The 12,435-nt window shown below is 37.3% G+C and overlaps 1 protein-coding gene across 1 annotated transcript in view; it reads right to left on the reverse strand.

Annotated features, from left to right (window-relative positions):
- The window catches only part of LOC306994479 (cadherin-1-like), a 30,504-nt gene extending 25,105 nt beyond the window's left edge, over positions 1-5,399 (reverse strand). The window contains exons 1-4 of the mRNA XM_079605002.1: positions 4,813-5,399; positions 3,476-3,590; positions 1,985-2,238; positions 17-157 (exon numbers count right to left, since the gene is read on the reverse strand). Of these exons, the coding sequence (XP_079461128.1) occupies positions 17-157; positions 1,985-2,238; positions 3,476-3,590; positions 4,813-4,854 (552 nt within the window). The 5' untranslated portion in view covers positions 4,855-5,399. The remainder of the gene's footprint in view (positions 1-16; positions 158-1,984; positions 2,239-3,475; positions 3,591-4,812) is intronic.
- Between the last annotated feature and the right edge of the window lie 7,036 nt (positions 5,400-12,435).

Below are 12,435 nucleotides of genomic sequence, written 5' to 3' on the forward strand. Positions count from 1 at the left end.
CATGATTTTCACTCACCTGGGCCAGTTTCTCTGGGAAAGGACCTCTGCTATTCTCAGGTACATTGAATGGAGGAAAAACCAAACCTCTCTTTGCTCTCTTCAGACCCGTTGAAGACTTTGGAAACGTCAGAACCAGATCGTCAGAGGGAGATTCAATCTGAAAATGTTAGTAAAAGACACTGAGCAACAAAATATTTTGTTACCAACTAAATACAGCACACAAGCCACCCAATGTTTAAATAATTTTTGCATCTCAAAATTTTTACTGCAGCTATTGAGTATTAAAATCTGTCTGGGAAACCAGTATTAATATAGGGGGAGGGTAAACTTTTTGGGGTCCCCATTCAATAAACCAGTTTATGTCGATTCAAGACCTCTTCGCTTCGTGGCCGGCTGTACATTATTCCCTTTTAATAATAATAAGGAGGAGGAGCGATGACAGTGAAGGATGAGAGAGGACCGGTACCGTGAACAAACTCCGGCTTACAGGATTAGTTTCGAGTTGACAAAACCAAACCAATCCAACCAGGCTTTGTCGGTCCCATGATGCCGATAATCCACTCAGGCTTTATACTGAGTTCAGGAGTTTAGTGACATCAGCAGCGAACAGCCAACCCGATCTCATGGCAATTCGTACGAATTTTACGAGGTGGCTAATTCGTACCAATTCATAAGACCTCACTCGTACGAATTTGTACGTTTTTTGCTAAATCGTCCATATTTTACGATTTGCCAAAATCGTATGAATTCATACGAATGACCTACCCCTGACCCCGCCCCTAAACCCAACCGTCACGTGAGTTTAGACAAATCGTACAAATTCGTACGAGTGAGGTCGTACAAATTCGTACGAATTAGCCACCTTTTAATCACTCGTACAAATTCGTACGAATTGGTCGTGAGATAGCGTTGGAACAGCCAATCACAGGCTGAGAAACAGTGAAACTGAGACTCATTTCTCGCGAGAGAAGCGGCGATTCACTGCAGAATATTACGAGATTTAAACAAATAACACTTTTAAACAAATTTACACAGCAAGAAGAAAATATCTGTCTTTGAAAGAGGACAACTAACATAAAAACTCTTGCTATATCAGTGCAAGTAAGAGTTGTGAAGTTAGTTTAGGCAGTTGATAAAGGAATAGAGAGAATTGGACATTTAAGCTCACATCATTTTATAACTTTATCTGTTTATCTGCGTATTTATATTACCTTTTTAAACTGTGCGTAATAATAATTGAAAAACTAAACCTGTACATGTGTGATAGATTAAGGGTTTAATAATTACATAATATCTAAATCATACAAAATTATTATTCTAAATAAGCATTACTAAAAGCCGGACGATTTTGTCTTTAAAAATAATTTGCTGTGTAATGACCTTTAACCTTTAATGTGGAGTGGAAACAGGGGGAGTGACTATCGCATCAGACATGTGACACTTTGCTCACAGCTGATTGGTCCAAGTTCGGATTGAGATATCTCACCTGGAGCATCACCTGACCCGGACCAGGAGCGCGAGTTACTATGGCGATGAACACGCTAAAAGCCAAACCAGTTTCATGGTGCCTAAAACTAAACTGGAACATATCGGGCTAGCCACCTAAACCGGCTTCATGGTATAAGGCCTGGACTATTTTACGTTATGTTTTATGTATGTGTGTAATATAAAACAGTGTAAACATTTAGGTAGTCATAGGTTTTAGGCTTTAGCATTGCATAAATGAAACCCATCGGCAGATGTGTTTGAGACTTATTATGTGTTTGAGACCCATCAGAGAGAGATCTGCGACAAATTACATTCATCAGCAGGGATTGGACATTTCATGTATTTAACACAAGCCTCCAATAATTATCCTAAACATGTACAGAAATTGATCATTGGATATGTCACTTTAAAGTGGCACACATAAAAACTGAAGTGTCCAATAGAGGTCAGCCTTGTACTGTACTGACAGCGGTTTCTGGAAGGAACTTGTTTGTACCTGTGGAGAGGAGATGTTCATGACCGTGTCCATGTGATGGTCCTCATGATGATGATGATGGACACGCTCGACTCTGACAGATACCGTGTGCTTCTTTCCACTGGAGTCCCAAGCGTCCACAGAAAACACCTTGTGGCCTTCATGAAGAGTCACTTGTCTCTTCAGAGTTACAGTCCCATCCGTGTTCACGTCAAACTCTTCGTCAGCGGACTGGAAGATCGTTCTTGTTCTTCCATCGCATGTATTAAATATTACTGTCAGAAAAAGAGAGTAAATTGGCACAATAAAGCATCTTGGCGGCAGGAACAAGACGCTGTGTCAGTAGCAGATGCTATGGGAAGACCCTGTCAAAAGTACAAGCATGTCAACTTTGTGATTAGTCAATGAATTAGTGTTACCAAGTTGATACTTCATTTCTTTTTTTAAAATACCAGCCTCTCTTTAATACCGCATACTGGATCAATCCAGTACTTGCTGATAGAACATGATATCAGCCACACTGTTTATAAAGGGAGCGCTCTTTGCTCAGTTTCTGAGTATAACGTTTGCCCGACTCCATCATGCCAGAGATGGTGATAAAGTCAGTGGAGTTAGTGATCTGTGCTTAAGTATACAGTCAAACACTTAACGCTTGTGCACTGTTCGATTTCTGTGTACAGCCTTTATGAAAAAAACAAAGGTTTAATTTTATTTCAGGAAGCTTGACAAAATAAATGATAGCTAATTTTTACAATCTGTGGCTGACAAAATATTTTTCTGTATTGAAATAAGTATGGAAAAGCTCACTTTTTAGCTTCATAAGGTGGTAAAAAGCCACAATAACAAAATATAACCAATAAATGTTATTTTGGGTCGGTACAGTTGCCGTTAAATATGTGGGTCAAATTGACCCGCGAACATCACGAACGTAATAGTAATTTTGTTTGTATATGTCAAAACACATCAGCATGTTGAAACTTTGCATGCATGTTCATGATGATAAATGAGGAAAAAGTCACAAAATGTCAAGAAAAAAAACATAGGTTAACCAGTATTTCCAACTACTAGAAAATCGAAACGGGTCAAATTGACCCGCAACATAACGCAAGGGTTGTGTATCTCCGCTTGGACACAGAGATGCGCACCTTTAAAAAAAGCGCAGTGTTGCTGGAAAATCGAACAAAACACAGTCGGATAATTCACTTCCTGAGTAAGAAAAATCTGTGAAGCGATCACGTGTGCTTTTGAGGCATGAGGGTGTCCGTTATATCATCAGCTACTGAAGTTCATCTATGAACATTTCTTTATGGCATAACATCACTTATTTGTGAGATACAACACTTAAACTTCACTTGAGTGAGTCCCGTAATTTTGACTCTGATGAAAGCAAATTTAGTGGATGCAGAGCATGTATAACTTTAAGGTAAAGAAATATTAAGTCAAATGCTAAAATTATTGATACTCCAAACGTTCAGTTTGTTCAAGGTTTTATTTAAAGAGAACATAGCTTACCTCTTCCTAGTCTTTTTCCTCGGTGAAGGTCATCTCTGTGCACTTTAAAAACCAGCAACTCCGACTCAAAGCCTGGAGAACATGGAGACTCCTCCGCAAATCCACATACAAACACCTGATTTGAAACATATGAAATTCCTTTATGTAATATATACACTTGATATTTCCCATTTTTCAATTGCTAGCAAGCGACACTCAATACTGACACCACTTTTTAAAAGTAAATTTTTTTATTTATTTTTTTGTGCTGCTTAAAGCTGCTTAAAGCCAACAGGAATCAGTTATTCTCAAGTATACACATTTTTATGAAACCACAAAAACCCTTCACAGATGTCTTAAAAATATGAATAACAACTTTTCCTTGACCTTACTACATAGTGTTTTGATAGAATGAGTTGATTTGAGACATTTATGAGGTATTCCAATGAAGACTCCTCTGCAAATCCACATAATTTTTTTAAATTTGAAACATATTAAATCCCTTTATGTAATATATACACTTGATATTTCCAGGCTTAGGCCCAGAGAATGTGTAGTTGGCATATTCTAGTTATGGAGGCGATATGATTCTTCCCATTTAGCGTTCCTGTGGCATTAGATGTGTTGTGCCAATTGGTAAGGTCTTCAAAAAGTGAGCCAACTATTGTGTCCTATAGCAACTGTTAAAAATGAAAAAGCTGGTCCTCAAATACTTCGGTTTCGCTGACTGTGTGAAAAGTTTTGACAGGGTCACTTCACTTTTTACCAATGCATTATTAGCAATCTAAAAAAAACACGACTGTATTACATGTGCAGACATTCAAATAAGGAACCTAAAATAAATCAATAACATTAGATTAAAAATGGTGTTTCTTTTCACATATTGTACTCTTGACCAAGTGTAATAACTAAAAGCATATATATAGCATATACATACCCTGTTTGCACTCAGTTTGCAATTATAAAGCAAACTTTTTTACAAAACACTAAATAAACACAATTAGACATAGCATTAGACAGAAATAGCATTCAAAATGAACAGGTCTTGTGTTTCATTTGAAAAACACTGCCATTCAAAATGCCACACTCTATAATAAATATTTTTTTATTAGATTTTCTTGTTTTAGATTGAAAGGAAAAAAGGAAAAAGAAACAGAAGTCTGTTATGGGGGATCAACCCCTGCAACATAAAAGTGACTGAAATGTGTATTCCCCAAACTCACTGATAGTATAAAAACTACACAGATGATTTTGTTTCTCTATTAAACATTTGATATTCATTTTTGGTTGTGGATGTAAAAATGTTTAGCGTTTTATTTCTCAATCTCACTCCTGATTTGAAGTATATAAAATCCTACCTCGCAAAGGAAAATAACAACTGCCAATCGCACAGTTTTCATTGTCTCTCAGAAGTCCTCTCAGGGATTCCTTTCTTGTTGGTTTTTAAGATTCTGCAGATATTTCAAGGCTCGAGGTCCACAAATGCATGCAGACGGGGAGTCTGCTAACTTTATAGGGGAGTTTTCCTGAAGGTGTGGCGTATGGAGTGATGCAATGTGCCAAGAAAAATAATATAACTTGACTGGAACCAATGAGGTGTGAGACTTGATTTTCCCGCTAAAACAAAAGCGGAGATATTCAGATTTGACTGTTAATCAAAGGTCGTGCACAAATCACAGATCCCCCTCCCTCGCGCAGACGCGGACGTTACAATATCACATGCACACGACATGCCTGAAGTTCGCCTGAAGATTGTACGAAGCGTGATGGCAGAGAGAAAATCTAATAACAAGCTTCCAATTCCTCGGTTATTGCTATCTATGGATAGATTAGCCAGGGCAGCCGACCTCCGAGTCTATGGTGTTGATCGATGCTGAAGAGACGGACGCGTTCACAGAAAATCAGGTACACACGCACTGACGATGGGCGGGTGCTCGTTGGTAGTGGGGGAGGGGCATGAGAGTTGTAAACATTCAAAATTTTGTCTAAGTCCACTCAATCTGCCAGACTTGCCGACGGCAGCTTTAAAGCCGTGAGGACAAACTGTGAAGGTCATGTGAAGAAATAGTAAAAAATAGCTTAGATTTCATCATATTGCATCATCAGGCCTCTTTCCACACAATGCCTCAATAATAACCTCTCTAACATGGTCTATAATGCTTGCTTTGTATTATATCACTGACCCTATAATGTGTTTATTAATTGAACGGATTACCCAGATATCCATAACTAATTTCGGGTGCTTCTTGTTTGCTTTCTGTTCAGCTTGGGATGCCTCAGGCTATCAAAGATCGCTTTTATTTTCTCCTTTAGTGTTGAGTTTGATCATGAGTTTCCAACGTGATCATGAAAACATAAGTATTTGTGTTTCCAACAGAGCGTGTAGCCTATAGTTTCCAAGGAGAAAGTGTCTTTAGCCGTTCTATCTTTGTGCTCTTCTTTTATTTTTGTAAACAACCAGATATATTGGCTCCTCCATTATCATTGTAATTTTGTGTCTATATCAATATTTGTTGTTTTTGTCAGTGTAAATCATTAGCTATAATAAATGAATGTATAGTTAAAATATGATGGATATTTTTCAATGTGTCCAAATGTATTGCTTCAATAGAAGTGTTTTCAAAGCAGCTTCGCAATAATAAACAAGAAAGTAGCAGAATTATCACATATTAGTCTGTAAATCTGCTGTAAAGCAGAAGTAGCAAAACAGTGGTGTCATTATTCTTTAGTTTTATGTTGATTCAGTTCTGTTCAATAACTGTAAAGCTCATTCTTTATGAAACAAGTTATTTTTCATGTTATCGGCCTGATAAGAAAATTACACTGATATATTAAAGCCGATAAATAATGCATTATTTCCTTCAGCAGAGACTCTTCAGATGCGACTGTTCAACATGATGCTTTTAAATTGCATGAAATATGATTGCACTTCAAAAAAGGAAAATGTCTGCAAGTCTGTCATATCGGCTACATAAAATTATATTGAGAACATCATAATTGTGTGTTTGGGACGTGGATTTAATGGGGAGACTTTTTTTGGAAATCAAGCTTTCAAAAATTATAGAAAAGTTTATTTAGATGTATAGGCCAATATATCGGTTATCGGCTTTCAAATGTAAAGAATTATCGGAATCAGTGCATCTAGTTTGAGGCTTTGGACCACATCTGGTGTATAAGTGAATAAAGTAGATGAATTAGGATTGAATTATGAATGTATAATCTCCATATTCAACCTAGTTGTATTACAACTGCGTGGTTTATTTAACTATAACTAGCAATTTCATTACAGCAATAGTTTTGTTTTGTTTTTTTGCAAATAAGCAGAGCCGGACAGTAACGGAGTACATTTACTTGAGTACAGTACTTACGTACAATTTTGAGGGATCTGTACTTTACTCGAGTATCATTTTTGGGGAGTACTCATGACTTTACTCAAGTACATTTGAGAGGCAAATATTGTACTCTTTACTCCACTACATTTCTATCCATAACCGTGAGTACTGAGTACCCGTTACTTCTTCTAAAAAGGAAAAAAGAAAAATCTCGGAAACCCTCAATTTTTTGTTTCCCTCTCAAACGTGACTGGATTGTGCAGGCGCCACTGATTGGGACAGCCTATCAGCAATCAGCTTTCAGAGATGTGTCAGAACATTGCTATATTGCCTTCTTTGCTGGTTTAGGTTTATTGATTTGATTGATGAAAAAACAGAGAAACTCACATGTACACACAATTGTTAGCTGAATATTCTTTTCTGATATCACACATTAATGTAAGCTGAGCATTTGCTTTGATGTTCTTGAGTATGCGGTGTGTCTAACACAGTCAGGTTCAAATGTGGCTGCAAAAAATCCATTAAAACTCTAGCAGAGGTTTGTCAGAGCGTTGCCATTGTGCTATTGCCTTGTATTGCCTTTATTTAATGTTAAAGGGATAGTTCACCCAAAAATGAAAATTCTGTCATCATTTACTCACGCTCAAGTTGTTTCAAACCTGTATGAGTTTCTTTCTTCTGCTGAACACAAAGGAAGATATTTTGAAGAATGTTGGGGACCAGACAGTTGATGGACCCCATTGACTTCCATAGTAGGAAAAAAAGATACTATGGAAGTGTAATGGAAATTTTACATTTAGATGTGTTCTTTTACTTTTAAATGGGTGCAACTTTTATTAACGTTGAAGATGTATTGTTTACTCATAAGAATTTAAAGGAATATAATCATATAAGCAAAAAGCACATTATTAAAGATATAAAACCAAGCTTTTAGAAATGTATAAGTTAGGACAAACTTACAGGAACGAAATGTTCTCTGGGTCATGTGAAATGTGACAATATGTGTGTGCGTAGTTTCGATCAGCAGTTAAGATCCGCAGCTAAAAGCAGGAAACTTTTTGCTGACATGACATTGTTCTGTCTGGATAGAATTGGTTTTAGACATGAGATCATGAGCTAAGACATCTCCCTTTACGGTAACAGAGGATTTTTTTATACAGGATGTGGAAACGGACTAGCCTTCGCCTTCTCATGTCAGACGCTGTCTGTGTGGGAACGTCTTATTTCATGCATGACATAAAATACTTTGTTTAATCTTTGAGAATCGACTTTGTCTCCTTCATCCAGGTTTTAATATTGATAATTTCCACAACAGAAGTCAATGGGGTCCATCAACTGTCTGGTCACAAACATTCTTCAAAATATCTTCTTTTGTGTTCAGCAGAAGAAAGAAACTCATACAGGTTTGAAACAACTTGAGCGTGAGTAAATGATGACAGAATTTTCATTTTCGGGTGAACTATCCCTTTAAATAAAGCATTAAGCAACATGGTAAAAAGATGAAAATGACTTGATTTTTCTTTCAATTCCTTTGAATACATTACATACAATACATTCTCCAAGGTAGCCTATTAACATTTTTCATAACTCCATGTAGGATGTTTCTGTACATATGTAAGCACTATGGCAGTAGTAATGCAATATTTTGAAAATGTACTCTTGATATATTTAAGTACTTTTAAAAACAAGTACTTCAGTACTTTTACTTGAGTAGACATTTGACTGTAGTACTTTTACTTGTACTTGAGTAAAATTTAGCAAGAGGTATCTGTACTTTTACTCAAGTAATGAAGCTGTGTACTCTGTCCGCCTCTGCAAATAAGGATTATATTAAAATAGATTGAGGAACTGCTGTGGAAACCAGATGGTTGAAAAGAGGAATTTAAACACTACACACACTGTTCAGATGCACTTGTGGTCAGAATTTGTAAACATTTGATTTAAGCGGTTTTCTCCAAGACCAGATGCTTCTGAGGAAGTCCACACTTCTCCAGTGTCAGCATGGAGAAACATGCGGAAAAGGGGAACAAACTGTTGTAACTTCAAATACGGGTTACTTTAACACAATGGGAATTTCTTAAACTGGATTTTTAAATTAAATTTGAACGAGATTAGACCCTTTTACTTGCTCTGTAATGTTAACAAACCGGTCACAATTCTGCAACTCAAGACATAGGACCCAGACGCAAATGAGCAGACAAGGGTTTTTATCAACAACACTGAAGACTAGAGACAGAGAAGCGTGAATCCCAGTTCAACAGTTCGGCCGGGCGGACGACACGACGACAGTAAGATGGTGATGACGTGAGTGATGAAGGCATCTCCAAAGCAAAGACCAGGCAGGAACCAGGAACTCGTGGCTTGATGTAGATCTGAGATGTTGCACCAGTCCTGCCGCCGAGGCTCACAGAACCAGGAGTCTGATAGTTGCACCAGTCGAGTTGTGCGGCCGTCAGTCTCGCGCCGTTCTCCCGCGGCCGAACGGAGCGAGACTGACGGCCGCGGGAGAACGGCGCGAGACTGACGGCCGCGGGAGAACGGCGTGAGACTGACGGACGCGGGAGAACGGCGCGAGACTGACGGCCGCGGGAGAACGGCGCGAGACTGACGGCCGCGGGAGAACGGCGCGAGACTGACGGCCGCGGGAGAACGGCGCGAGACTGACGGCCGCGGGAGAACGGCGCGAGACTGACGGCCGCGGGATGAGCGGCGCCTGTGAGACGCACCGGTCTCGTATCTCTCACGGAGGAGTGGGAATTTTCTTAGCAATGTTAAAACGCACATGAACCGATCACTTGTTTAGAGTTCATGTAAACACTACATTCAGATTCACCAATCGGGATGAGTTCAGTTAGATTGAAACAAAAGGTGTGCGTGTAAACAATGAATTCGACTGCAGAAAGCAAAAGCCGAATCCCGGAAATTTTGAACGATCTCGACAGCCGGACATGTCCGAGAAAAAGAGGATGGTAACCGCTACTACTCAGCTTTCTCCACAGAATAAGAGCCTGTTAGCTTAGCTTCCAAATAAAAGATGGCTGACACAAAATAAAGATTTTTGCATCATTGGAGGATTTTTTACAGACAAAAAAAATACATAAATCTCTCGTCTCAGTGGGATATGAGGGATGAAAGCACGGTAATTCGGAAATACTACAGGTTTTCTACTGATACAAAGCTTAATGCTAAATCCTGAAGTATCCCTTTAAAGGAGAACTCCGGTCAATTTTAACATTGAGCTCATTTTTTTGTAAATTTGGAGTGCTGTCAATACAGAGAACAACGACAAAAATCGGTGTTGCCTACACTGTGTTATCCTCTTTTTAAAATTTGCACCCTGTTGACTTCAATGGGGCAAGTTTTAAACCTGCTTTTAGCCTCTTAACATCCTTGATGTGTCATTACAAGTGCCCAGCCATGCGAGTGATTCTTTTAGAGTTAACACGGGTGAATCTGTAGATGTGATCTGTAGAGTAGATGTGAAAGATATTAATAAAAATGATGTTATTTCAGCCAGCGCACAGACCAGTATTTACTTGCGTGATCATAGGTAACTAAACCCTAACCCACTCTAACCCTAACCCTAACAAGGCAGAACCCTGACAACACCATCATCAGTGTTACGGAGTTTCTCAGCCTCAGTTATTGAGTATCGGCTCATAATCAGTTGTTCTGTAGTTTAGAGAGAGTGATGTTTCACTGCTGAGTCCCCGTGTCCTCTGCTGGTAGAAATAAGAATTACACACAGCAATCAGGATTTTATGATAGCACTTTACAATACGTTCTCATTCCTTAACATTAATGTAGCCTAATAACTAACAAGAACTACCACTGAGAAATACATTTGTAAAAGTATTTATCAATCTGTGTTAATGTTGGCAGGTTTCATTCGCTGTTTGTTCATGTTATTTCACAATGACTATGTTAAAAAATACAACTTTAATGATTAGTAAATGTTAAAATTACCATGAAGTCAGATTAATGAATGCTGTAGAAGTGCAGGTCATTGTTAGTTCATGTTAACTAAAGTAGGTAACGTATAAAACCTTATTGTAAAGTGTACTGGATAATGTCATCAATATGAAGACTGGATCAAATGTGAACTATATGTTCAAAAGTTTGGGATCTTTTAAATGTTTTTGAAAGAAGTCTCTTCTGCTCACCAAGTGCATTTATTTGATCAAATGTACAGTAAAACTGTAATATTGTGAAATATTATTGCAATTAAAATAACTATTACATTCTATTTAAGAAGTTTAATTTATAAAATGTATAATGGTTTACATAAAACTATGGGCTGCACAGCTGTTTTTTTATTTATTTATAATAATCATAAAAGTTTCTTGATCATAAAATCATATTATACTGATTTCTGAAGGATCATGTGACACTGAAGACTGAGTATGATACTGAAAATTCAGCTTTGATCACAGGAATAAATTACATTTTAGAATATGTATAAATAGAAGGTTATTTTATATTGTAATATTTCACAATATAAAATGTTTTTACTGTATTTTTGATCCAATTACTTCAGCCGTGGTGAGCAAAAGAGACTTATTTAAAAAACATGAACAAATCTCACTGACCCCAAACTCTTGTCCAGTAGTGTACTGACGCCTGCCACTCGACAGACGAGGAACAGAGATGGAGAACAAGAGATCCAGAGAACTCAATATTGTGAGTTCAATGCACTCCTGAACAAGAAGAAAGTCTGTTAACCCCTTAAGCGGCACCCCATTTTTTTTTTTAAAGACATTAAAATTCACATTCCGAACTTGAATGGTTGTAATTTAAGAATGCTTTGGAATATAGATGTAAGATTGGTCTTGTTTTAAAGAAGACATTTAGCAGATTTTTGTAGAAGTGAAATAAATTAAGAAAGCTAAACAGAAAAAAAGCTGCAAGTTAAACAGAAAAACAGAAAACATATATATTTTCAAAACCTGGAGGACTCTAAAAATGCAAACAAAATTTGTCACAAGTTGTGTTTCAAATTTTAGGTAAAAAAATGAGCGTTCAGTGAGATTTAGTTTGGGCGCAGTACCACACTTCTCCACTAGTGGACATTACTGCCCATATAAGGGCGCCTCCATCTCCATATGTTGTTTGAGTCTGAACCATTATTTTTACACTATTCATACAATTTATGAAGTACACATCCTATTCAGAAGTAGTGTTGGAAGTTTGGCAGATTTTGAAATGAATTCAACCTCTAAGAAACACAGAAGATCACGTATGTGCATTATAGCTCGCTGACACATCACTAATGCTGAATCTATTATTGTTTTCTTCATATTTAAAACATTTTCAGAGCTTTTTTTCTAAAAGAATTGAATGGATGCTATCTTCTGAACTCTTGGCATGAAAACAAACTGAGGTTTCTACCATTCTTTCATGATTTTTCATGTTCATCACTATTTCAAAATAAAGGTCTGAACACGCCTTAGGAGGATGAACATATTCTTGTTGCAAATTGATAAATTACGGCTCCTCTGTCATTTATTTTGAAAATCAGTCACCAAATATGAAAAAAGAGATGGTAAGCTTTCAAATGATATATAGTTTGTCAATATTAGTTTAGATTTAGTATAGGATATTACTGTTTTAAATATGTAATGGCTATGCCAATATAAGGGGTGTTAAGCT

Source organism: Phoxinus phoxinus (genome assembly GCF_949152265.1).
Source record: "Phoxinus phoxinus genome assembly, chromosome: 2".
Taxonomy (NCBI): Eukaryota; Metazoa; Chordata; class Actinopteri; order Cypriniformes; family Leuciscidae; genus Phoxinus; species Phoxinus phoxinus.